The sequence below is a fragment of the Triturus cristatus genome, chromosome 3_1 (assembly GCF_964204655.1).
Source record: "Triturus cristatus chromosome 3_1, aTriCri1.1, whole genome shotgun sequence".
NCBI lineage: Eukaryota > Metazoa > Chordata > Amphibia > Caudata > Salamandridae > Triturus > Triturus cristatus.
The window spans coordinates 853,238,391-853,266,049 of NC_140583.1; the positions used below are offsets into that span (position 1 = coordinate 853,238,391).

General features: G+C 45.1%; 1 protein-coding gene across 1 annotated transcript in view; it reads left to right on the top strand.

Annotated features, from left to right (window-relative positions):
• LOC146861181 (dynein axonemal heavy chain 11-like) overlaps positions 1–27,659 on the top strand; it is a 2,741,463-nt gene that overhangs the window by 1,072,658 nt on the left and 1,641,146 nt on the right. Inside the window, exon 30 of the mRNA XM_085646213.1 lies at positions 22,027–22,221. Coding sequence (XP_085502339.1) covers positions 22,027–22,221 — 195 coding nt within the window. The remainder of the gene's footprint in view (positions 1–22,026; positions 22,222–27,659) is intronic.

A 27,659-nucleotide genomic window follows, 5' to 3' on the forward strand; every position in this document is an offset into this window, starting at 1 on the left:
ACGGTCTCATATTGTAGTAAAGGGAAGAACATTTTGGGAGTCTAATTGATGAACATATATGATTCCCTCTTCTTTCCAAGGTTTAAAATAGAATAATTTATGACGAAACTTAATGAATTTCTTATTCCAAATAGAGGAGGCAAGGAAAGCTTGATGAAAATTAGAGCCAAGGTTTAACAGTAAATGCAATAAATGCTAAGAATATTTTATAATAGAGTATTTAGAAATAAATATACGGTTAGTCATAAAAATAACATCATGAAAAGAATATTCATGTAATAAAGAACGTTCAAAATTGATCCAGCTAGGTATAGGAGAGTCTTGATATTTTCTAATCAAGGAATGCTTTTGTCAAATTAAAAAAGCAGTATGATATAACTTAAAATTTGGGAAATGTACATCACTCTCATTTTTAGGTTTAGTTAATTTAGATAAGGCAATATGAGCATTTTTATTCCAGAGAAATTTGGTACAGAGTGAATTCATATGGTTAAAGTAATAGTTGGGAATTTTGCAAGGTGGCATAGAAAGTAGAAACAGGACATTAGGAACAATCATCATTTTAATAGTGTCCAATCTACCCCACCAGGACAAATGAAGACGGCACAAAGTAGAAAATGAGTTTGGGATTTTAAGTTTTAGAGCATTCAAATTGTGAGTAAGAGTGTGGGAAATAGTGGACGAGAACCAAACACCTGAGTATTTAACTTTGTAAGGACACCACACAAAATTGGTATTATAAAACAAATTAATAGCACAAGGAATTTAGAGGGAAAATCTCAGCTTCTGAGAAAATTTAGAATATAAATCAATCTCCTGCAAAAAGGAGGTAAGGAGGTCAAGGGACTAGAGAGATAGACCAAAATATTGTCCACATAAGCAGAGAGTTTGGCTTCATGGGCGTTGTATTGAAAACCTGTTATAGAAGGATTACAACAAATACATTCAAGAAAAGGTTCTAGACAAAGGAGAAATAATAGGGGTGAAAGGGGACAACCCTATATAGTACCTCTTTGTAAGGTAAAATGGTGCATGGACAGAATATCGAGTTGTGAATATCGAAGTGCCATAATATCAACTGCAAGAATATGATTGACCAGAATATTGACTTGAAGGTAAGAAATATTGTTTCTGTAATATCGAAGTCAGTAATATCGTTTGTAAAACTATCAATGTTAATAATATTGAAATTTATATTAGTGTTTTGTATTTTCAGTATGTATGTTAAAAGTATGTGATCTAATTTGTTTGTATAAGTATAGCTGTTTTTTTAATGTATGTGTGAAATTTTACAAGTGATTCATTTTAAGTTAATTAAATCTTGAGTGTTTTATTTCTATAGCGGGTTGTGGGTTTATAGGGGAATAGGGTGGGACATAATTTAATTATAATAAAATAATTCATAAATTTTAGAAGTTAATAAAAAAAAATGTAATGACATTTAGCATTTTAATTCCGTAGCTGGTTGTGGGTTTATAGGGGTATAGGGTGGGAAGTAATTTAATTATAATGAATTAATTATTATTTCTAATTAATTAATATTTATGATTTTAGTATTTTATAATGTTAATTGTGGTAATTAATTTAATATGAATTAGTTAGTAATTGGTTCTTATTGAATATTAATTAATTATTAATTGTATTAATTGTGTCATTCTTTTAGGAGCGGGTTGTGAGTTGATAGTGGAGTAGGGTGGGAAGTAATTTAATTATAATTAATTAATTAATATTTATCCATATAATATTTTAAAATATTAATTGTGGTGATTAATTTACTATTAATTGGTTATTAATAATTGATAGTTAATTATGAATTGTGTTAATTGTGTCATTTTTTATGGAGTGGGCTGTGGGTTGATAGGGGAGTAGTAAATTTTAATGTTTTTTAATATGTTTTATATATTATTTATTTAATGTTATTTTATAGTGTTAATTGTGTGAATTCATGTATTAATAATTGGATTTTTTTTTTTTTGAAACCGTTTATTACAAAATTAAAAAAATATACAAAGATGGGCCTACAACCTTCAGGCCGGCCGCTAGCAAGCAAGAGGAGCATGTGATACAAACAATAGCGCGCATGCCGCGGCAAAGGGAAATGCACAGGAGTTAGAAGCGGTGGTAGCCACACCATTCGGACCCCACATAACGGTTTCATTTTAATATAAATAACAACAAAAAACAAATCCACAAGGCAACCCACAATCGAAAACTGCTGCATGTGCTCCCCTAGAGGGGGGACCCTACCAATCCATAGGAGTATCAAGGGGGGGAAAGGTCAAGACGGGGAGTAGGTGGACTCAGTGCCCAGAACCGGGGAGATAAACTGGCTAAGGGGACGGGGCCGGTGACGGATCGGGCAATAACGGCGGGGTACAGATTGCCCCGCGGTAGGCGTTCCAGGGGCCCCATACGTTCACCCATGTCCCAGGCTTACCTCTCACAACATACACCACCTTTTCCCGAAACATGCACCAGTCCATGTTATCCTTCCATGCCGAGACAGTCGGCGACCTCTGGGAACCCCACAGTTGAGCGATGTCGCGTTTGGCCACCATATATCCCAGAGTCACCCACCGCGTCTGCGGCACCGAATAGTCGGTTGGCTCCCACACATTCAGCAGGCATCTCCTCGCTTCGGGCAGCAGCGACACACGCGTAACCACCCGCAGGACCTCATGCACACCACGCCAGAATCGCTCCACCTCCGGGCATTCCCACAAAATATGGAGAAAGGTCCCCAAAGAACCACACCCACGCTTACACAACCCGTCCACAGCATAGCCCATACGCAGTAGCCTTGGCCCCGTAACATAGACCCTATGGAGTATCTTGAGCTGGACGAAGCGAAGGCGGGCCGGTATGGCCACCTCTTTCGGGGAGGCCACCGCCGATACCCAGTCCTCGTCATCCAGCTCCAATCCATCGGCCACCCACGCCTCACGAAGGTTAGTCAGCAGTCCCGAGCGGTCATTGATAAGTTTTTTATAGATTAATGAAATCGTGCTGTCCGGTACATGTCCATCTAGCACTCTATCCTCCAGAGGGGAATACTCCGGGATGGAGGCAACGTCCGGGAATACGGAGCATAGCGCATGACGGATCTGCATATATCGAAAGTACTCCCTGTCCTGCAACTGGAATTCTGTCTGTAGCAGCTCGAACGTTTTGAATCCCCCCCTCGTCCAGAGATCACCCACCCTGCTGATGCCTATCATGTCCCACTTCTCAAAGCCCTTCGAGGTCCACAGGGAGCCCAACTGCTCAGATGCGTATAGAGGCGACGCCCGGGTCAAACGATCTTTCCACCCCATCGCCACATTAGCCGCGTGCCACACTCGTACCATGACACGCGTGGGGCCCGTCAGACGTGCGTCAAGCGAGCTGGAGTAAAGCGCTCGGTTATAATCACCACCCGGCAGTAACATCTTATCCATTTCAAAGGCCGGGTTTAGAGCGGGCCCGTACAGGCCGTGATTAATCGCAGCCAGCTGGGAGGCCCAATAATACCGTTTGATATCCGGGAGGGCAATCCCCCCGTCATACCACGGGAGCGTCAGCTTCGCCAGGGCGATACGCGGTCTACCTTCCCAGAACAGTCGGCGCTGCAAACTCTCCACCTCGCGAAAGTAGCGCTCCGGGACGACGTCCATTGTGTTCTGCAGAGCGTACAGGAAACGCGGCAGCGACATCATCTTAAACAATGCCGCCCGGCCGAGCGGCGAGAGCGGCAAGCGCCTCCAACGCGCGACATCCTCCTTCAGGCGCTGGAGGGGGGGAAGCAAGTTCTGACTATATCGGGCCTCCGCGTCCAGGGTAATCAAGACACCCAGGTACCGAAATCCCCGCGGGGCGATCTGGATAGGACAGCCCCGCGGAAGGATAGGATCCTCCCCAGAAAGAACATAGACGCACGATTTAGCCCAGTTGATGACAAGGCCGGAGTTAAGACCAAATGAATGCAATACATCAACCAGTACTATCAGTGATTTACGTGGGGAAGCCAGGTACAGGAGAATATCGTCACCGTATAGAGATACGCGTTCCTCATACTCGGGGGTCCAGCGGAGACCACGAATAGAAGGTTCCCACCGCAGCCACTCCGCCAGGGGCTCCAAGGCGAGCGCGAAAAGGAGCGGCGATAACGGGCAGCCCTGCCGCGTGCCCCTGCCCAGCTCGAACGGGGCCGACACTCTACCGTTCACAACCACCTGCGCCAGCGGGCCAGAGTACAACAATTTTACCCAACCGATGAATCCTGGGCCAAACCCAAACTTCGCGAGCGTCGCCCAAATATAAGGCCATTCAAGTGTGTCAAACGCCATAGTGGCGTCCAAGGACGCCAAAATGGCCGGCTCCCGTATGAACGGGACACGTGCGAGCACCCCATGCAAACGCCGCAGGTTAAGCGCTGTGTTGCGATGAGGGATAAAGCCGGACTGATCCTGGTGAATCAAGTCACACACTACGCCGACCAGCCGATTGGCCAACACCTTGGCGAGGATTTTGGGCTCCGCATTCAATAGCGAAATGGGCCGATAGGATGTGACCCGGTCCCGTGGCCTCCCCTCCTTATGGATAACCACGATAGTAGCTAGACGCTGGTCTAGCGGGAGGGAACCCGCCGAGTGGGCCGCGAGGAACATAGCACGGAGATGCGGCGCCAGGGTATCCGGCCGCAATTTATACAACTCGATGGGAAGGCCATTAGGACCCATGGCCTTGCCGGAAGCGACCGAACGTATGGCGATGGGCAATTTCTTCGGAAGTCGGAGCGGCGTCCAACGACACTCTGTCCTCCTCCGAAAGGGAAGGCAGTGCGATATCCCTGAGCAGGGCATGGGAATCCTCTTCAGAGCGGGAGGACACCGGGGAGTACACCCCACGGAAATAGTCTGCAAAGCAGGAGACAATTTCTTCCGGGTCAATGACACACACACCATTCTGTTTCTCAATCAACGGGACAACTCGACTCGCTCTCTCCTTTTTGTCCAGCCACGCAATCAATTTACCAGCCTTATCACCCACATCATACAGTCTCCCCTGTTGCTCTCCACTGAGGCCCCTGGCCGCCTCCGTGACGAGGGCCTTATAGGCCGCCTGCTTGAGTCGGAGAACATGTAATTTGTCATCCGTCACCCCACATTCTAGATCACCCTCCAACTCGGTTATCTCAGCTTCAACACGGGTCACCTCCTCCCGCTCGCGCCTCCGGGAATGGTAAATAAGGGACAAGGCCTCTCCCCTGAGTACCGTCTTGAACGCCTCCCACAGTGAGACCGCCGATGACACAGACCCCACATTCTCGTCAAAGTAGCGCTTAAGGGATTTAACCAACTCTGCGCGAATGGTGGGGTCACGCAGGTACCAGGGATTAATCGGGACCACCCTACCCTCTCCCCTCGGAAGAATATCAAAGTGCAGCAAGAGCGGGGAGTGGTCCGAAATACCCCGTGCCAAATGGCGCACCTCCCCTATCCTCCCCACGTGCGCCGCCGGAACCAGGACATAATCTAGCCGTGAGAGACTACCATGAGCCCCTGAATGGAAGGTGTACTGTAGCTGCGTGGGATGTTTCAAACGCCAACAATCCACCAGCCCCAAGGTATCCAAGAGGCCAGACCACCACGCCTGGGCACGGGGGAGATCCCTAGGGGGGTGACGATCCACAGTTCCGGAAACCACAGCATTAAAATCCCCCCCCACCACTAGAATCCCCTCCGGAAGGCCAAGGAGGAGGCGCCCCAGATCCGCAAAGGTGGTCGTCTGCAGCCCCGGCGGGACATAAACAGACACGAAAACGACCACTCTGCCCTCCATTCTACCCACCAAAACCGTGTAACGTCCCCTGTCGTCATGGAGCACCTCATCAATCTCCAACGGGAGCGAGTTCTTAACCATAATGCCCACACCCCTTGAACCAGACGTGAAGCCCGAATGGGCCACAAGGCGGTAGCCCCGTCGATTCATAGCACAAAAGGAGTTGCCAATGAGGTGTGTCTCCTGCAGAAAAACTATATCGGGCGAAATTCGCTTCAAGAACTGCAGGACCACACCTCGTTTTATCCTGTCCCCCAATCCATTAACATTCCAGGACAACAGACTCAGTCCCCTACCCCCCATCATAAACAGAAGCCATCACACGTCCCCCAGAGAGCACTTTAGAAATAACACAACGATACTTTTGCCTTGTGGTAGAAACGAACAACACCCCACCCCAACCCACCCACCCCAACAAAACTCCCCCCTCCCTGCACCCCTGCATGAGCCCAGACAGCCCCCCCAACTTGCAGTGTGCCTGTCGCCCCTATATAATGAAACTAGCTAGACCCCCTAGAGGAGGAAAGAGTACCCCTTCTAGACCCCACACAACCTCCAAGGGAGGGGAAAGAACAAAGACAGAAGCTTGGTCGAAAGTGGCATCTTAGTCGTCCAGAGTGAGGCCCAATATCAACCCCTCAGTCCCGATCCAGTGGGCCGTCTCCTCCCGCCGCCCCCCCCCACCATCTCGATCACTACCCCCAGACAGAGTGTCCAGCCAGTCCCCGGCCGCTTCGGGACGATCTAAAAAGTGCGTGCGACCATCCACCTCTACCAGCAGCTTGGCCGGGAAGAGCATGGCGTATTTTAAGTTCATGTCCCGGAGCCGGCGCTTAACACCCAGGAAACTCAGTCTCTGCTTCTGGACCGCTTGAGTAAAATCGGGATAAAAGTTCACCTCCATATTTTCCAGCTTAATCGGCCCTTGCAGTCTGGAGGCCTGCAAGATCGCGTCCCTGTCCCGAAAGTTAAAAATCCGGGCAATGAGAGGCCGCGGAGGGGCTCCGACCTTCGGCCTGCCCCCGGGAACTCTGTGGGCCCTCTCCACGGCGAAGAATTTACTCAGTCCCCGAGGCTGGAGATGGGTAGCGATCAGGTCCTCTACAAAAAGATCCGCCGCCGCCTCCTCCCGTCCCTCGGGTACTCCGATGATGCGGATGTTATTCCTCCGGGCCCGACTCTCGGAATCCTCCAGGCGCCGATCCATAAGCGCACTCGCCTGACGAAGTCGGTGCACCTCCGTTTGGAGGGCCGCCACCTCTGTCGTGAGGCCCGACGTGGTTCGGGCCAAAGAATCAACCCGGTCGTTGGTCTTGGAGAGATCAGCCCTCACCAGGCCGACATCCACGAGGACCGCGTCGATCTTCTGCGCCAAGGTGTCGAACCGCTGGCCCACCGAGGCCTTCATCTCAGCAATGGCGCCCATGATGTCTTGCAGAGTCAGATCCGTGGGCAAATCCGGGGCATCAGGGGGGCCCTCAGAGGACTTGTGCGGTCCGCCGGGAGATCCCTTCTGGAGGGTATAGCGGTCCATGATGTTGGCCTGATGTACGGCGCCACGCCGGGTCGACTTGGTCTTCGACCGATCTCCGTCTTGTTTCGTGGCCATCACCACGGGTCACACACCCGCACCAGCTACGCCGTAGAGGGCAGGCAATCAAGGCCACGAGCTCCGGGGGGGCCACCCCAGGTGGGCGGGGTGGGTCACAGCCGGCAGGCAGGCAGGGTTTTCCAGCGAGGCCACACCAACACAAAGAGCTCCGCGATCTCACTTGCAGAGACGGCAAGGGGGTGCGAAAGTGAAAGCGAAAGTGTGGGGTACGCGACTCGCCAGGCCCATCCCGCCGTTGTTGTTCACTTTGCCACTGGGTCACCCCCCAGCGCAAATCCGGGGTCCGGCGAGAAGTAGGCCGCAAACTTCAATCGGTGCTCACTCCGGTACCCGAAGTCCGATTCGAGAACAGGGAACAGGTACCACCTCGGCTCAGGCTCACCGACACAGTCCCCTCAACCGAGGCAGGATGAAGACAGGATAAACGTAGGAGGTTGCGGAGGTCCTCGGGAGCCTCGCACCTACGCGGCCATCTTGGTTGCGCGCTAGGCTCCTCCCCCAATAATTGTTTTTAATTTGCTTGTTAATTGTTATTAATTGAGTAATTACTTGGTAAATAATTATGTTAATTGTGTCATAATTTATGACATTGGTTGTGTCATTTATAGGGGAATATGGTGGGAGGTAAATTAATTTAAATTAATGAAATATTTGTTAAATAAGGCTAATTCATTTGCTGGAGTGGGAATAGTAAATTATTACCCTCTGCTATCCAACACTTTCCCTACTGTTGCACTTGCTGGAGTGGGAATAATAAATGATTCCCTTCTGCTATCCTTCACTTTCCCTACTATTGCACTTGCTAGAGTGGGAATGGTAACTTTTACCCCTGCACTATCCAACACTTTCCTTACTGTTGCACCCCCTGGAGTGGGAATAGTAATTTTATCCCCTCTGCTATCCAACACTTTCCCTAATGCTGCACTCGCTGGAGTGGGAATAGTAATTTTATCCCCTCCGCTATCCAACACTTTCCCTACTGTTGCACTCCCTGGAGTGGGAATAGTAAATTATTCCCCTCCGCTATCCAAAACTTACCCAACTGTTGCACTTGCTGGAGTGGGAATAGAAAACTATTCCCCTCCGCTATCCAACACTTTCTCTACTGTTGCATTTGCTGGAATGGGAATAGTAATTTTTACCCCTCCGCTATCCAAAACTTTCCCTACTGTTTCACTTCCTGGAGTGGGAATAGTCATTTTATCCCCTCTGCTATCCAACCCTTTACCTACTGTTGCACTCTCTGGAGTGGGAATAGTAAATTATTCCCCTCCGCTATCCAATACTTTCCCTACTGTTGCTTTTGCTGGAGTGGGAATAGTAATTTTTACCCCTACGCTATCCACCACATTCCCTGCTGTTGCTATCCTTGGAGTGGGAATAGTCATTTTTACCCCTCCGCAATGAAACACTTTACTTACTGTTGTAGTCCCTGGAATGGGAATAGTAAACAGGTGTATGTATATATATATGTATTTACAATTTTTAATATGTTTCTAACATTGTATAATTTATTACAATTATTATTTATTAATATTAGGGATATATATATTATATGTTATATATGTGTGTTTGATTTCTTTTTACATTATATTTATTACTTATAATTGTTTTAATTTCTAATAATTCTAAATATGTTTTTATTATATGTACTATTTAATTAATTTTACATTATTTGTGATACATTAAAAAAATATATTTTTAACAACGATATTTTTAAAAACGATATTTTTTTTGATATTTAGGTTCTTGCCATTATAAAGAGAGGATGTCGATATTTTTGACAACGATATTTATGTCCCGATATTTTTTGTAACACGATATTTGTGTAGTCAATAGTCTGTCAGTGATCCAGGTGAAATAGGGGGACAAACATCCATTAACAGAAACACAAGCGGCTCTGAATATAATAGACTGATAAAAGAAATAAATTTAGGGCCAAAACCAAACCAATGAAGAGTTTTAAACAAAAATTGCCAATTTATATGATCAAATGCTTTTTCAGCATCAAGAGATTATGTGGCAAGAGGGGAAGGATATGTTTACCCTAATGTGAGAATATTAGAGCACATAGTAGCATTATCTGAGGCAAGCCTGCCTCTAATAAAACCAGACTGATCAGGTTAATAAGAAGGGGAATACCATCTTCTAGTCTAGAAGCAAGAATTTTGCAAATATTTCACAATCATAGTTAATGAAATTGGACAGCAAATTTTACAAAGGGTATGATCTTTATCAGGTTTTGGAATAATAACAATGAGAGCGTCTAAAAAGGAGCCTCCAAGTTTAGATTTCAATAATAAAGAAGAAAAGAGTTCAAGTACATTTGGAGCAAACATCGCTGCGGAAGAAGAAATAAGTTCAATGGAAAACCATTCAGGGCCAGGAGCTTTGGCGTTCTTCAAAGATTTAATACCATCCAAAATCTCCTGGAGAATTTTGTCTTTCTTAAGGGTAGCCAGAATGTCTGGTATAGAAGGAGGAGCAGGAAGACTGTTAAAAAATGATTGGGTATTATATTCAGAAGGATTAGTATCTTCCGTGTATAATGATTTATAATAGGATTGAAAAGCATTAACAATATCAGAGTTGGAGTGTAAAAAAGAGTGTTAGTAAGGTCATTTCGAATAGGTCCAATATTTTTCTTTTCCGATTTAACTTTTAGATAATTGACCAGCATTTTACCAGCTTTATTTTGACCCCATGATATTTAGATTTAATTTGATAAGATCCCGTAAGTAAAGTAAATATGTTCAAGAGTCTTAGTGGCCGATTACGATGCCATTAGGATACTGTCTCGAACGAATCGGTCCCGGACTAGTTTCCAAACGAATTGAGCCCTGTGATTCCGGATAACCGATTATGATGCTTCCCAACATCGTTCTGTCGGACTCGCATTGACTTCAACGGGAGCCTGTGTTCCAAACGAGAGCACAGCTTACATTGAAAAAAGGAGTGGTCATGGACAACCTTGCACCCTGTTGTGGGCACCCCATGGTGCCTGCCACATTGTGCATGGTTGGGAAGAGGGGTCCCTTGGGTACCCCCACGGACCACAATTGTTTTTCACCAGGTGAAGGCGGGCCCGCACCAGGCCACCAAAGACAGATTCCGGCAGCCGTTTCGACTTGGGCAACCTGAATCGGGGCGGCTGTCTGAATCGGTCATCGTAATCGCTCGTCCAGAAACCCTGTCCATAGAGCTGTAGGATTAGGCTCCGAAAGACTCGGGTTGGAACTGATTTGGAATGCTCATACGGTTTCCGGGCCTCGTAATCGGTCTTTGGGAAATCTGTACGATTCATTCGTAATACCGAATCCCATCCGTAGCCTTTCTTACCAACATCGTAATCGGGCCTTTAATATGTTGTAGAGTGAAGTGGTATTTGGAATTCAACAATTTTTTCTTTTTGGCAGTGTATGCAATAGTAAAGGCTCTGAATGAAGCTTTAAAAGCGTCCCAATTGTTATGAACAAAAGAGTCAATAGACTGATTAAATTGAAAAAAATGATGTCTTTAAAAAAATAGCTTCTAAAATAAACGTATGATCAGATAATAAGGAGTTGTTCAATCTCCATCGAGCATGTTTGGTAATATTAAGAGTAAAGTCAAATGAGGAGAAAACAGAAAAGAAAATAGAGCAAATTTCTGATGATTGAATAGAAGGGAGTAAAGATTTAGAGACTAAAGTGTGATCAATTCGAGACCTGGTATGGTGAACATTAGAAAAAAATATAAATTCATATGTATCAGGGCTGCAAGTTTTCCATACGTCATAGAATGGATGAGAGGCAATAGCCGATTGCAATGCTTTATGTGATTTGGCAGGTTTAAATTTGCATTTTTTGAATTTTTTGTTCCAACAAGATAATTCTGGTAGCCATATCCTGTAGGTGACCTAGACGCTGTTCCATATCAAACATTTTGCCTTCCATAATAATCCAGCAGTCTTCAATTTGTTGCAATTTTTCATTGGTAGTATTCATGAAAGGTTTAAGGGCATGTACCGCATCCAAAATAGTTTCTAAAACAAGATTATGAGATGACTGGATCAGGGATGGAGAATCGTTTTTAGCTCTCTTAGGTTTAGTGCCAGAAGAAGATGGTTTAGCGGCAATAAGGGAGTCACTGGCCATTCTGAGGAAATGCACTGATCGCTGAGTGAGCTTTTTAGTGGTACGAAGCCTGCCCATACAATAGAGAACTGGTGAGTAAAATCTGTTACGTTTATGAAGAATAAACTGCAGAAATGCAAACGATGCGCAAGTGTGGCCAATTACGTATTACTAGAATACACCTTTGCATCCTCAGGTTGGAAAGCAAGGGTTTTTGGTAGTTTCCACCGGCTTGCAAACATGCAAGGTGGAAAGGGAACAGAAGACCCCCTGAGGATCCACCCAACAACTCACAGTTCCACTTTCATATCACTGTGTCTGCATAGGAAAATCAGAGCCATTAGTCGAAATGGGAAGCAAGACCTTCAAAGTCAAGAAACCAATGGGTGTCAGCGCACAGACTCAAGTAAAGCATACAAACTTGCTTCAGTCTCATAAAATTTTGAGTCACATTTGAATCACAAAGTCCATAAATGAAGCCATCGACTATATAGCATAATCTGTAACAGGGACCACAGTCTTAAGGCAGCTTGAAACCGGCACACTCCATCCCAACTATAGACACCATTTGTAACAAAGAGTACATCATGAAGCAGGCATAAGATAACATATTCAGGGCTTCTGAGAAAAAATTTCAATCATCCAAGAACAAAGAAAATATTCCATGAAGAAAATTGTCAGCTCACCCAAACTGCTGAAAGAAATCCTGTGCACGAAGAGCAAAAACGCTTCTATCCATAGAAATGTTCCCCCTCCGCAAACCCCTCAAGGGCCCCCTAGTCCAGACCTACTTGATTCATCAGTTGGCAGTCTCAAATATTTCACGCCGGTCACCCTGGCCCAAACCAGAGAAGCCATCCTATCTTGCAAATCCGGCTCCCCCTCTGACCCCTGCCCCCCCAAGATTCGCCACCAAATCATAGACGTGGTGAACCCTACCATCAATAACATAGTCAACTTGTCACTCAGCTCTGGATCTGTCCCTCGCATATGGAAAAAGGGTGTTGTCAAACCACTCATGAAGAAGACTAACAAATCCCCAGTGGACTTGACCAATCTCCGCCAAATCACCCTTCTCCCTGCCTTGGGAAAAATCACTGAACAGCTAGTTTATAAAGAACTCAAAATCTACCTGGAAACCCATAATATACTTCACCCTCAACAATCTGGTTTCCGCCCTAAACACTCAACTGAAACAGCTCTGATCGAACTGACTGACACAATTAAAACGCTGCAAGATCAGAGAAAGAAAGCCATTCTGATACTTCTCGACCTCACGGCAGCGTTCGACACCATATCACACTCTATCTTGATCAACAGACTGATGGCTATAGGGATCTCAGACACAGCCCTATCATGGATAGGATCATTCCTCAGCGATAGGTCCCAAACCGTCGCCCTTGGTCCTTTTCAATCTAAGGAGAAAAAGGTCTCCTCGGAAGTACCCCAAGGGTCCATCCTGAGTCCCCTCCTTTTTAATATTTACCTCATTCCCCTCATTACCTTGATTGAATCTTTCGGCATACCCGTCACCTCGTATGCCGATGATACTCAGTTGATCGTACCTCTTGAGGACAACTCAAATAAAGCTGAGCTTAATCTTAAAAACTGCTTAACTGCGGTCTTCCAGTGGATGGACACTAACCACCTCCGATGTAACTCTGGTAAAACAGAGATCCTCCCCATCGGAAAGAACACCTACTTCTGCCCAGCCCTCTGGTGGCCGGACAACTCTGTTGCCCCTCCTCAAACTGTCACAACAGCTAGAAACCTTGGTGTAGTATTTGACGCAGATCTATCATTCGACCAACACGCCAGGACGGTTGCCGGCAGATGCTTCGGAATAATTAAATCTTTCAGAAAGTTCTTCGACTTTCTCCCTCTTGAAGCCAGGAAAACTGTAACAGTAGCCCTCGTAATCTCGCGCATTGACTACTGTAACGGCCTCCTGGCTGGGACCAAAAAATCCACTCTTACCAAACTCCAAAGCGTCCTTCATACTGCCGCCCGCTTGGTCCAAAAATTACCTCGCAAATCCTCAATCTCTGCAGCCCTAAAAACACTGCATTGGCTACCCCTCCATAAAAGAATACTTTTCAAAATTCTTACTGTTGCCTTTCGGGCTTTTAACAACACTGGTCCCAAATACTTAACCAGACGCTTTCCACACTACAACCCGAGTCGCTCCCTTCGTTCTGCCCATGGCAATTTCATGTCCTCCGCCAGGTACAACTTGAAGTCACAAGGTGGAAAAACTTTAAGCTCCCTGGCCATCAAAGCTTGGAACAGCATGCCTAAACACCTGAGACAACAGACCTTAGAGAAGCCTTTCAGAAAACTTCTCAAAACTTGGATCTTTAATCTCCCCGATGACTGGACTAAAGCCGCCATCTAGCCTCCCTCGCATCTACCTTTGACCGGGCATCCAGGTTTTTCAGCGCCATGATGCTCCCTCCGGAGCGAACGTTGCGCTTTATAAATACCCCCTCAAATATCAAATATCAAATATCAAAACGTGGCAGCGTGCCGAGAAAATCGCGGCTGCTCTCGTATGACAGAAGACTTTGACGTGGAAACAGGACAAAAAGGAAGGCTATCCAAAAGTTCCCACCAACCTGCAAGCATGGAAGGGAGAGGGGGAACAGGAGACCAGCTCAGGAACCGTGGGTCATGACCTCAGAAGGGACAAAAACAAAAGCGTTAGCTCTGTGAAGTGATGGAGCTCAGTGGTCTGCCATCATCTTGCTTCGGCACGGAAGCTACGCCCCCAACTCAGGTAACTATAACTGCTGAATTTCACTGGTTTTGTACGAGTGAAATGCGAGCCTGAGTATAACGTCCCAGTAATCTTTGTTTTTTTCAGTGAATTTTCAAAGTTTTTTAAAATCTATTTCCTAACTATAATATCTCTGAAATGTTTGGTTTATATGTATATATATATATATATATATATATATATATATATATATACACACATATAAATATAGAACAAAATGTTGATTTCAATGGTATCCGCATGTCTTGAACAGAATTTTTTCCTCTTTAATAATCAAATTTATCATCAAGTTAGGGGAGTTGCAATGGGGCCTGCTTCTCCCCAATTACTCATGTTTACACATGAGGTTGTGGGAGGAGCAGGTCCTGATGGGCGGTCTCAAGGCAACTATGGAGGAACACGCCGATATTTAATTAAGATACATTGATGACCTGTTTTTTATTTGGAAGGGCACAGAGCAAGGCGCGCATGAATTTGTGAATATGCTTAATATTAATTGCTTGAATTTACACTTTACATCCACTATAAATGAAAGGTCAGTTTGTTTTTTGGATGTGGAGGTGTATGTTGAAAACAATGTATTAGCTACAAGGCTTTATAGAAAATCTACTGCAGGCAACACAATTCTCCATGCGTGCAGTCATCATCCACAGCATCTGATACGCAGCATCCCATATGGTGAGAGGCTGCGTATCAGGCGAATATGCAGCTCTGATTTGGAATGTGAGATTGCCCAGTAAGCCAGTAAAATTCGATTTTTGGCTAGGGGCTATCCACCAAACATGATTGTTGATGCCATTAAAAAAACGAGACTTCTTTCTAGAATAGATACTTTGCTCCCTAAAACTAAGCAATGTACATTATACGACACGGCTTCAAATATTCAATCCAGGGTCATCTTAACTTTTAGTAGACAACATCAAGAACTTAGGAAGATTTTCAATCGAAACTGGAACCTAGTCCAGGGGAATCCAGTGATTGGGGGCTTAGTAGCAAAGAAACCAACACTAACCTTTAGAAAATCATTTTCCATGATTGACAGTTTGGTGAGTGGCAGTCCTGAGGTAGCCCTTCCAACTACTTGGATGGCTCAAGTTAAAGATTTCAAAAAATGCCCTAGCTGCAAAGCATGTAAATTTGGTTGCAGCAAGACTCACTTTTCTAGTCCCTTTAAATCTAAACCAACTCTGATTAATAAGAGGTTGACATGCAAAACTGAGTTTGCTGTGTATGTGCTGGAGTGTCCGTGTGGGCTTAAATATGTTGGCAGCACTAAGCTGCCTGCTCACAAGAGGATACTCCAGCACATCAGGGCCATTTCAAGCAAAGATCAGGCTTATCCTGTCGCTAGACTTTTTGAACAGATGCATGATGGTAACCTGAATTTTCTTCACTATTATGTGATAGATACGGTGTTGCCAATGAAACGTGCAGGCAATCGGGTGGCGAAATTGCGCCTATTGGAAACACGTTATATCTTAGAGCTAGATACTAAAAATCCGGCGGGATTAAATGCTTGTGAGGATTTCCATACTTGTTTGTAGTCTCCCTTACAGTAATATTTGGGGCATGCCAATGTGGGCTCACATTGGAATTGGACAAGGAATATAGCTGCTTTGTAAATAATCCAGTTACATATAACAAAATTGTTTTTTTACAAAAATCTTAAAAGTTTTTTAAAAAATAGAGAAAAAAGAAGAAGAAATAACAAACAGAAAAACTTGACTTATCTTGTTGGAACATTAAGGAACAATTACACATATATTTATATATATCATTTTTTTTTTAAAAAGGAATGGTTATTAGGTACACTCTCTTTGCGGGAAACTAATTGGGGAAAAGGAGTACCTGCACCAGGTCTCCATATCCACTGTGTTTTTTCATATATCTTTGCACTATTTTGCACTTATTCTTTGTAGCGATATTTTTAGGGTATAATTCCATGACACTACATGACGGGCATTGGTTGTATATGCCCACTTGGGCACAAGTTGGTATACTTATGAGCTGAATTGTGAATACCAATGAATGTACTGTATTGGGGAAATTCTGTTTAGAAATCCCAGAGGCGCACAATTAAGTATGGCATTGTTTTCAAACTATATTAGCATTTGGCTACGTATTTTGACAGTGTCGTTTTTTAATTTGCATATATATATATTTATTGATATTTATATTTACACATGTATTTATTTATATATTTATGTATATCTATTGAATGATACTTTCAATGTGTGCACAGTACTTCTTTTTCAGGCTGTAGAGAGTAACTCGTTGCTTTCTATGCCCAAATTGTTATTGCGATGATGTCATTTCCTGATGTGATACCTTTAAATGCCGCTTATTCCCATAGGAACGCGTCATGTGATCAAGACCCGAGTGGGGGTCGAAACGCGTTATGGCGGTCAGGCTGGGCAAGTAAACAAATAAAAATATTCTGATTGGCACCATCTTCTGGGTCCGCTCTTCGTCATTTTCTGCCCGAGTGAGGCAGTGGCAAGTGGCGATTTGCGTTCATATATATATACACATTGTGGATTGCGGTCGCGCAAGTTATAGTTACCTGATCTAACTATAACGTGGAATTTCATTGGTTTTTTACAAGTGAAATGTCCAGCTAACTATAACATGTGTGAAACCTATGGTTTTTTCAGTGAATTTGCAAGGTTTTTTAAATGCTAATTCCTAACTATAACGTGTGTGAAACCTATGGTTTTTTCAGTGAATTTGTACGGTTTTTTAATTGCTAAGTTATGCGCATTTCGTACCGTGCACGCCTCGCCATTTTTTACAAAATATCAATTGTTTTTTTCTCTCTTGGGGGTCCTTAGATTTATATATTAAATGTGATTGTTAATTCTTTTTTATTTTTTTTTACCGTACGCGTACGGTAAGCTTACCGTACGCGCACCCCGCGATTTTTTTTTAAAATTATTAAATTTATTTTTCATACTTTTTGGTCCTTCGTGAACCCCCTGGCGAACGCTAGGGGGTCTGCAACTCTCTTCGTTGCCCCCTTTTCATGTTATCAACCTTTTTTTTTCAGTGCGAGAGACAGAAAATGGCGGCCGATACTTCCTGGTTTCGACCGATTCGAATGTTTACTTTGATCTAACAACCAATCAGAATCGCGCTCGCGCACGGCACCGTACGCGTACGGTAAGCTTACCGTAAGCGCACGGTAAGCGCACGGAGCGCGCTTACAGATATATATATTGATTTAAATGCTATTTTCTCAGGAAATACTGAACAGATTTACACAAGACCTGCCAAATTTCACATAATTCTGTTCAGCCGTTCGGGCTGCAGCTCGGACTAAAGGTCCTATGGAAATATTCATGGGGAAAACGCGTTTTGGGACCCCCCTTCTTTCTCAGCCCCCGCTTGACGAATCACCCCGAGACTTTCAGGGTAGGAGCGGAGCGTATCGCCCCATTAGTTTTGAAAATTTCGCGAGGATTCGTCAACCGGCGCCAAAGTTATTCAAAATAGAATTTTCAGATTTCCTATGGAAACACGGTCCTAACTATAACTATCTACTGGCGACCGCCAGTAGATAATATATATATATTATCTACTGGCGGTCGCCAGTAGATAGTTATAGTTAGGACCTACTTTCCATAGGAAATCCGCAACATTCTATTGGGAATAACTTTGGCGCCGGTTGACGAATCTTCGTGAAATTTTCCAAACTTTTGGCCAGCTCCACTCCACTCCTACCCTGAAAGTTTCATGGTGATTCATCAAGCGGGGGCCGAGAAAAAAGGGTGTCCCAAAACGTGTTTTCCTCATGCAATTTCCCAAAGGATCTGTTGTCGCAGCCACAGCCCGAACCACTGAACGGAATGACACCAAATTTGGCAAAGAGGTAGTCCTCAGTTCAGACTTGTGCCTTTTGCATAAATGGTGTGAATCTGTTCAGTAGGTCCTGAGAAAATTAGAGTTAAATGTACATATATATCTATGGCCGGGGAGGATCCGCGCACCCTATGCGCACCCTGAGCGCACCCTCCCCGAACCGAGCGCGCACCCTCCCGATCGCGCGCTGAATGCTAATTGGCTGTCGAGTGTCTATCTACATTCGAAACCAGGAACTGTTGGCGGCCATTTTCTGCCTCGGTAGAAGCGAGGCTGAAGAAGCAAGGGAATAAGTGCGTAAAACATATAAAGGGGGCAGAGTGGAAATACTGTGAGCCTCTAGAGGTGCTTAGGGGGTCCCAGAAGGACCCCCTGGGGCCCCCTTTTAAAAAAAAATGGCGTAATGCGCTCAGGGTGCGCGCATCCTAACGCGTTGGGTGCACGGATTGTCTCGCGTTGGGTGCGCGGATACAAAAACATGGAAAAAAATATATAAAATAAAGTTTTGAACATATAGTTAAAAAAATATTTTGAAAAATATAAAAAAAATGTTTGAAAAACCCATTAAATTTAAATTATATTTTTTAATTTTTAAAAGAATTAATTGAAAAAATAAGTTTAAAAAATGGTGATAAAAAAGTAAAAAAACATAATTAATGAAATTGACTCACTGAATTTGAAAAATATAGAAATCAAATCAAAATCATTAAACATGATATCTTTAGAGATAAGTTATAGATAGGAATTAGCATTTAAAAAACCTTTGAAATTCACTGAAAAAACCATAGGTTTCATACACATTATAGTTAGGAATTGGCATTTAAAAAACCTTACAAATTCACTGAAAAAACCACAGGTTTCAGGGGCGTTATAGTTAGTGGGACATTTCCCTCATACAAAACCCTAGAAATTCCCCTGTTATAGTTAGTTAGTTCAGCTAACTATAACTCGCTCCCCCGCAATGCACTGCTGACACCCTAATATAACCTTTGATACACCGACTCAAAATTTCAGACGGCCATTTTGAAAACCATAGATACTCCAATACCCAATACCAATAACTACATACCCACTAATTAACTCTTAGGTCTACATACACCTCCACTCACTCACCTATACAGTCCCTCATACTTACAGTCACTCCGTACAAGACTATCATATGCATTTATACACCTATATAGACACTCACACACCGCCAATCATCCATTGAGGTACTGACACACCTAGTCAGTCGTGCAAATAATTAAACACAGTCCAATTTACTCACCTATACAGTTAAACACACTCAAGTTCACTTACTCATAAAAATACGAACAAATTCTGACGCTCTTATACAATTACTAATACAAGCACACACTCATCCATACAGCCACTCCCGCAATCCCACACTCTCACATATAGATAGTTATGTACTCTTACACACATATACACTGCGTTTCACATATGTAGTTACTGATACATATACCACTGAGATATACATTCAATCACTAACACAACCATACACACACTCACCCACCCATGCAGTCCATCACAGATGCACTCTTAAAACCATGCACCCATAGAATCACCCACTCACACATCTATGCACAGAAACACTCAGGCACCCGTACAGATACTCAGACAACCAATCAATAACCCATATAGACACACACATAGCTATTCACAAAACCATGCAGCCGCTTATACACCAACAGACAGACAGATACAGACATTCACACAGTTTAGTCACTAGTCTGCAGTAAGATACGTTTAATGACTCACTTATAGAGTCAGTCACGCACCTACTAAATCATCCATTCACACACTTATAGACCCACTCATTCTTCCATAGGTTTTTCCCTATATATATATTAAACATATTTAAACTTTACAGAAACACACAGTCACTGGATGACGTCATCAGTGATGTCATCAGTGATGTCATTTCAGATGTCATCAGTGATGTCACTGACCATGTCATGAGTGATGTAATATGTGACGTCATCAGCAGTGCATTGCGGGGGCACGAGTTATAGTTAGCTGAACTAACTATAACAGGGGAGTTGCTAGTGTTTGTACGAGGGAAATGTCCAGCTAACTATAACGCCCCTGAAACCTATGGTTTTTTCAGTGAATATATATATATATATAAACCAACAAATTGTCCCACTTCAAGGAACACTCACGGAGCACTCTTGGGTCTGGGAAGCCTTTATTTCACTTCGCATGACTCGTTTTGTCACTCCTGACTTACTTAAATGCTGTTCGTTGCGAAAAAGGCTCTCTGGCATTACAATGTCTTTAAAAGTCACACGGGGCTCCTCCTTCATAGTTTCAGCAAGGAAGGACTGCATTTGTAAGCAGTTCCTCCTAGTTCTTCATGGCTGCCACCTTTGAATGTAAATATCTTTGTTGTTATACCATCGAGGTGGTCGCCACTGTGCATTAAATTTGGGAGCTCCAATGTTCCTTACATCAGCCCTATCGTCAGCCGCTAAACTGCCACATGAGAACCCTGTGCCTGAGGGCGCCAAATATAGTAATCTGCGCACTTTCATGTGGTCATGAACCAACTAGTTGTTGGCAGGTACATAATTTTCTGGCCTCGGTGGTTCTGGCAGCGTCATCCAAAACTCCCAACAACTTGCCACCTGTGCTGCTGAACTCCTTACGTGACCGGTGTAAGAAACATTGGAGCTCTCAAATTGAATGCACAGTGGCAAAGTGCGGTCTGTGAAATATGCACCCCCCCCCCCCCCTTTCCCATCACTGAATGGAAGCTTACAACGAAAGAGTAACCACCTTAAAGGAATCACCATGATGGTTCGGTTGGACTGAAGGGCTGTCAGTCGAACCTCCACCGACAGCTTGTCGGTGGCGGTCTGACCAACATCATAATCGGCCCTTCAGTGTAATCTCCACAGCAATTTTTTTCCTGTATTCATGTGTTTGTGGTATTTTATTGAATGCCACATCAAGGAAGAGTGTGTATTTTTCATACAGTTCTTGTATCAAACGGCTTAGATTTCCTTACCGTTGTCATAGGTTTGCGGCCTCATGGCCCTTTGTGAAATCTTTACAGAAATCATCAAAATGAATCATAGCGAATAGGTCTGGCTTATAAGTGAAATTGCCTCTTGACTGATGGTTGTTTTTTGTGTCTGTAGTATTGTGGTTGACTGAGTGTGCATATGCAAGAAAAAGCCAATGGGTGCATGTGTGGAAGAATGAGTGATCAAGTGCATGGATGATGAGTGAATATGTCGATGGGTAAGTGTATGCAATAGTGATGCTCTTTTCAGTTACAACCAAGAGCTGTTGGCGTTAACAGTGCTTGTTTAGTTCTGTGCCAGCACTTTCTCTCCTCTCCACTTTGTGTCCATGCCATCCCCTCATTTGTTTGACAGTCTCTTTCAGAAAATACGGTTGCCAGGCTCCAGTACATTCCCTCATTATCAGCCAGTGGTTCACTAAGTCTGCCGGCACAGCTGCAAGGGAGGGCCGCGCCTTATGGCCCATCTGCTGTTTTATTCAAAGGGAATGTTAAAAACTTTATTCTGAATTTAAAATATTACCTGGACCCAAACTGTGCCTGGTATATCCCAATGATAATTATAGCACTCCTGGAACGGGTCTTCTCGAATAATGCTAATAAAATGAAGGCGCTGACTTTGAAAAATAGTGCTGAGGTGAAATATGCACTGAGCTGCCGGGGTCATTGCAGGTAGCAGATTGGGTTTAACAAGCCATATGGGTTGTAATTGCCCGAGTATGATTACGCCGTACTGTTTGTGAATGTTACGCCTCGCCTTATGTCTTGTTAATATTTCACGTAATTGTGCTACCAATCCCTACTGTTTTTAAAGGTGTTGATGCGCGCGCTCAGAGACTTCAACCTCCCGAAGATCGTGACCAATGACGTCTCCATCTTCCTGGGCCTGATCAATGACCTCTTCCCGCTGCTGGAGGTTCCGCGGAAGAAGGACCTGCGGTTGGAGCAGATGGTGCGGCAGTCCATCGCAGAGCTCCGCCTACAGCCCGAGGAGAATTTTATACTGAAGGTGGGAATAATGACTTCCCGGACAGTTTATTGTGTACTTTAAAAGGAATAACTGAAGGCTGTAACTATCACAGTTGTTTCATGCTTGTAGCACTTAGCATCTGGCTGAGGCAAGATACGGTAACAAAAGCAGCGTGTGTTTGTGTGCGTGTTCTGTCTGCTACATATACTGCTATGATGAACTGAGCAGTTTTACTGCGGAGGACTGGAAAGCCAACCCTATGTGGGCCGTGACATTCGGGAGCAATGCGGACCAGTGCATTGTTTATGTTAGCTTTAATGGGGTTCATATGTCTGTTGAAGCTGAGCTGTTGGGTCGCCGTCTCAGCTTTTTGTGTCCCACACTGCACCTAGGAATAGCTGCGCCAGGATTAACATTCCCTCCTTTATCCTGTGAAAATGATTAGTCAGTTCACGAGAGATTTGTAATCGGAATCCTTTCTATAGAGGATTCGGTTAGGTACTGATTTACAATAGAGGCAGGAAGGAGTGACATACATATGTAATTAGTTCAAAACAACCATTTATGAGGCCTCAACATTTTGAAAGCAGTTTTCCCCACTGTGGCATTGGGTAAAGTTCATGTTTTTTTGCAGTGTTTTGTATTTGGTGCCCATTTCTGCTTCAGGTGAAGTTTCTCTTGCAAAAAATCTTTTTCCCCTGTAAAAAGTGTTTTTGTTATTTGTACTTTTACAGTAAAATAAGTGAAATAATATTTAACTTATTTTGACGAAAAAACATCTGCATCAAGGGTTTTCTGATGCAAACCCATGTATGCGTTTTTTTCTTAGCACCTTTTACTTCGGTCTCATCAAACTCCATGGAATTACTAAAGGTCCCATAAAATGTCCCTCTCCAGATTTTGCCTCCGGCCTGTCTCCCGCCTCCCGCCCGTCATCCTGTGCTCTCGTCTTTTTGTCTCTCTCCGTTTGGCCTTTTGCCACTTCTTCATATTGTTCTCTTGTTGCCATGTGCCGGATTCTCCTCTTTTCTTGCTCTCTTGCTCTCTTGCCACGTCTCCTGATCCCCTTCTCTCTCTTTGTTTTTTACTTTCTTTCTGCTCTCTTGCCACCTCTTGTTCTGTTCACTTGCTACTTGCCTGATCTTTTGGCACTTCTGATTTCCTTCTTGTAGTGTCGTGCTGGACACGTTCCAGTGTCTCAGCAGACACTTAGTTAGTCAGGCACTACCTCGTGGGAGTGGACACACATGCACCCCACACCCATCCATCACAAGCATTACCCTGCTAATAAAAGAGCCCGGGTGCACGTGCTCGAGGCCAGTTACAGTACCCTTCTCCATGTGTCTGTGCAGTCATTTACTCAGCACATGGGCTTAAGCTCTGAGGTACCACAATGGCGACGAGCTAGTCTGACCCTACGTGGGTGCTAGCAGGAACTCTGTCGTTCCTTGAGGGGGAAGTGTAGTCGGCGCCTAAGACACCACTGCACCTGCTGCCAACACAAATACAACTGTGACAAACAGGGCAAGAAGAAGACCACCAACGAGTACATTGGCATCCACTGGTAAGGCCTCCACAGCTGCACCCAAGTTCAGGCCCCCACAGTCTCCCGCCGTACGGACCGGCCCTGCGGCGCACCCCTGAAGTGCCTGCGTGAGCAAAGTGACTGCAGTGATAGCGATGCAAACTATGTGCCCGCGGGAACGGCTTCCCACTGGCCGCATCCCCTGGTGAGCACCACCCATTGCATCAAATCAACAGTGAGGACATGAAAGGCATGGCCCTCAGCGCTGGGTTGGCTGCTATGATAAAAAAAAGTATTTCAGAAATGTTTTCAATACATAATTTTGTCATGTTACATTTTCAAATGAGACTCCATTTTATTAGAAATGGATGGTGTTTTCTGTTGTTAACCTTCCTGTTGCTCATTCCCCCTCTGCAAACTTTCTCTCCTCACAGTTTCCGCAGACATAGCAGGTGTGATGTCAGTATTACCACTGGTGTGAATTAAACTTTCTTCGAGTTCCCTATGTACCATTTTGAAGGACTTCCGCAGGAAGTTCCAATGTAGGCCTGCTGAATCATTAAATGGTATGAGCACATCTCCAGATTACCGTTGCTGAGTGAGTGAATGGCAGATTTACCTTACCTTAATAAATAGGTTAGTGTTAGGCATTATATTTTGATGTTGTTTTTTCTGATTTGTCCAATATGAACTAAGCATGTTCATGCCACGCTGAATCTGCAGTGTTTCTAATTGTGTATGCATAACATGTTTCTAAAGGTCTTTGGTTTTGAGGGTGACTTCTCATTGCACTTCAGAGACTCCGATTTTATTGGGATTTGTGTTGCATGGAATGCTGTCAGAACTCTATATGAGTATGACACCTAAACCTCGAAATGGAACTGCTTAACTAGGGATTAATATCCTGATGCTAATTTTGTAACCTGTATCTGAGTCTTCATGATATTCCTTATTATATCTTTTGTAATGCCTTATGAGATTTTCTGTAATAAACCTTTTAAAATGTACTTCCCAATCTAAAACTAAATTGAGTGGTCCCAGTCACTATTTGATCAAATAGTTGTATACTGTGCTAAATTGATGGGGCCAAGGAAAGACAGTGGTGTATCTAACTGCTAGATCAACCAAAATCGAGGCGCTGAGCTGCCAAGGAAAACCTGGGGTGTTTGCAAATATTGGAGTTCACCTCATTATTGCGGTTAGGTGCCCACAAAGGCATGAGCAAAACCTTGCTTGCTGTCATGACGCCAACACCCTGCCTGAGCGACTCTGCATTTATCTCCTCCACCAACTTGTCTCTCAGGTCAGTGAATGCCAGCTGCCTGCTGGGGCGCAATAGTCATGCAGTTTTGCACTCTGTGACTGAAGTCCTCCCAGATGTCCCTGGCAATCTCCAACTGGCCCTCGCCCAGGCAATAGAGGACCGTCGGGGCACGGGCAAGTTCACAAATTCACTTTGTCTTGGACACCACAGATTCCATTGGGCAAGCCATTGGCACCAGTGTTGCCATTCGCTGCCACACTTGACTGCGGTCCTCTGGTTTTCAGGCAATGTCTATTCATCCCTCACGGACATGCCATTCAATGGGACTCACCTGTTTGTGGACAAGGTAGACTCATCTCTCTAGTGGGTCGAGGAGAGCAGGGACGCACCATGCTCACTGGGCTTATCTGTCGGCCACATCAGTCCTACGGTTCCTTTCATTGCCTCTGCAGCGGTACCCCATACCATCAGCCAGTCCAACCAAATCACATCGCTCACACCCACCACCATTCCTCCCAGTGATTGACTGAGGGCCATATTTCTGTTTTCCGGCAGAAAGTGCAAGACCTTTTAGCCGAAGGGGCTATCGAGAGGAAGCCCATGCCAGAAGTACCATGTGATTGTTATTCCAACTACCTTCTGATGCCAAAGGACAGAAGCCTTCATCTGATTGTATATATGTTCCCTCTCAACACCTCCCAAAGCAAAAATTCAAGATCCTTGTTCTGGCCCATGTCTTGTCTGGCCTACACCCTGGAGATGGGATGGTGGTGTTGGACCTACAGGACACCTGTTGTCAATTAACTGTCCTGCAGGCCCATTTGTGGCGGGACTGTAACATTTTCCATTTGCTGTGCTCACCTTTGGTCTCACCAGTGTCCCTCATGTGTTCACAAAAGTCGCGGCAGCACATTTTCAGAAGGAAGGGGTGCCAGTCTTCAGCTGCCTCTACTACTGGCTGTTGAAGGTGGGCATGCCCCAGGCAGTCGTCATTCACCTCCAAGAGAGTCTAGGGTATTCAGGCTATGATCCTGATCTTTCAACCTCGGTCTTAGGTTTCAGTGGGGTTGACTCTCAGGCTTCTGGGACTGATGACCTCCAGCATCCTGCTCATTGAGCATGCCAAGTGGCATATGAGGGCTCTGCAATCTGATCTGAAGTCACAGTGGCCCAACATCAAGGTGATCTCTCCGACCACGTTCAGATTTCAGAGGAGACTGCCGGAGACCTGCGGTTGTTGTTACCAGACCTTGATTAGGTCAGTGACAGATCCCTCACCTGCTCACAGTGGTGACCGATGCGTTGCTTCTGGGTTTGGGTGGCCATCTGAGAGAAGTGGAGCTCAGAGGCCTCTTGTCTCTGGCAAGGTTCCGGCTCCACATGAACCTTTTGGAGAAGAGATCCATCCAGTTGATGTTAAAAGCCTTCCTTTCATCCATCTAGGGGAGACTGGTACAGGATTCCCTGGACAACATCACCACCATGAGGTACTGCCACAAACGGAGTGGGGTAGAGTCATTGACCCTGTACCAGGAGGCCTTACATCTCTGGAAATGGCAGGACCACCATGGAATCTTCTTGGTGATGAACCACCTGGCAAAATCATTTAACCCTTTCGATGCTCATGACGGAATGGTTCCGTCATGAGCATCTGTGCCCCTGTGCTCATGACGGTACCATTCCGTCATGAGGCCAGGGGCACGAAATCCCTCTGCTGCAGACAGCAGAGGGATTTCTATTTCATGCCTTTGACCTTGGGAGCTGGGGAAGAGCTTCCCCAGCTCCCGAGGCCCCCTCCCTGGTTTCTGTGCAATGAAGATCAGCGCACAGGTCGCGCTGTCTTCATTGCACAGAAAACGAAACTGAAATGAACCTTTGGCTCATTTCAGTTTCACTTTGTACGTGCTCAGGGGGCTATCTCAGCCCCCCGGGCACGTAGAAAGACGGGAGAGGTATCATTGGAAAGGGGAGAATCTCCCCTCCCCAGTGGATCCCTGCTTGGGGATCGCCCCAGGAGGGCAATCCCCAAGCAGGGATCCACCCACTAGACACCAGGGAGGGGGAGCGGCCCCTTAGGCAAGGGCTTTTGCTCCCCCCAAATATTTATAGTGTCATTTAGTCTTTTTGCCCCCCCTGGGGGGCAGATGGGGGCAGTATCCCCCAATCTGCCCCCCCCCCGGGGGGGCAAAAAGCCCACTAGACACCAGGGATATTTACTTTGCGCACATCATTTTTTAGGGTGGGGACTGCCCATGAAGGGCATGTCCATGCCCCCACCCCGCATAATGTACAGCCTTTCTGCCCCCCCTGGGGGGCATTTGGGGGCATTAGCCCCTAATCTGCCCCCCCCGGGGGCAGAAAGCCCACTATACGCCAGGGATTCATTTTTTCTTATAATTTGTGGTGGGGGCTGCCCAATATGGGCATGCCCATGCCCCCACCCACCCTCCGCAAAAATGACAGCCTTTCTGCCCCCCCCCGGGGGGCAGAAGTGGGCATTAGCCCCAAATCTGCCCCCACCGGGGGGCAAAAAGCCCAGTAGACACCAGGGATTTTTTAGCCAAATTTTAATTAGGGTGGGGGCATTGGCATGCCCGTTTTGGGCAGCCCCCACCCTAATTAAAATTTGCCCAAAAAACTCCCTGGTGTCTTGTGGACTTTCTGCCCCCCCTGGCGGGCAGATGGGGG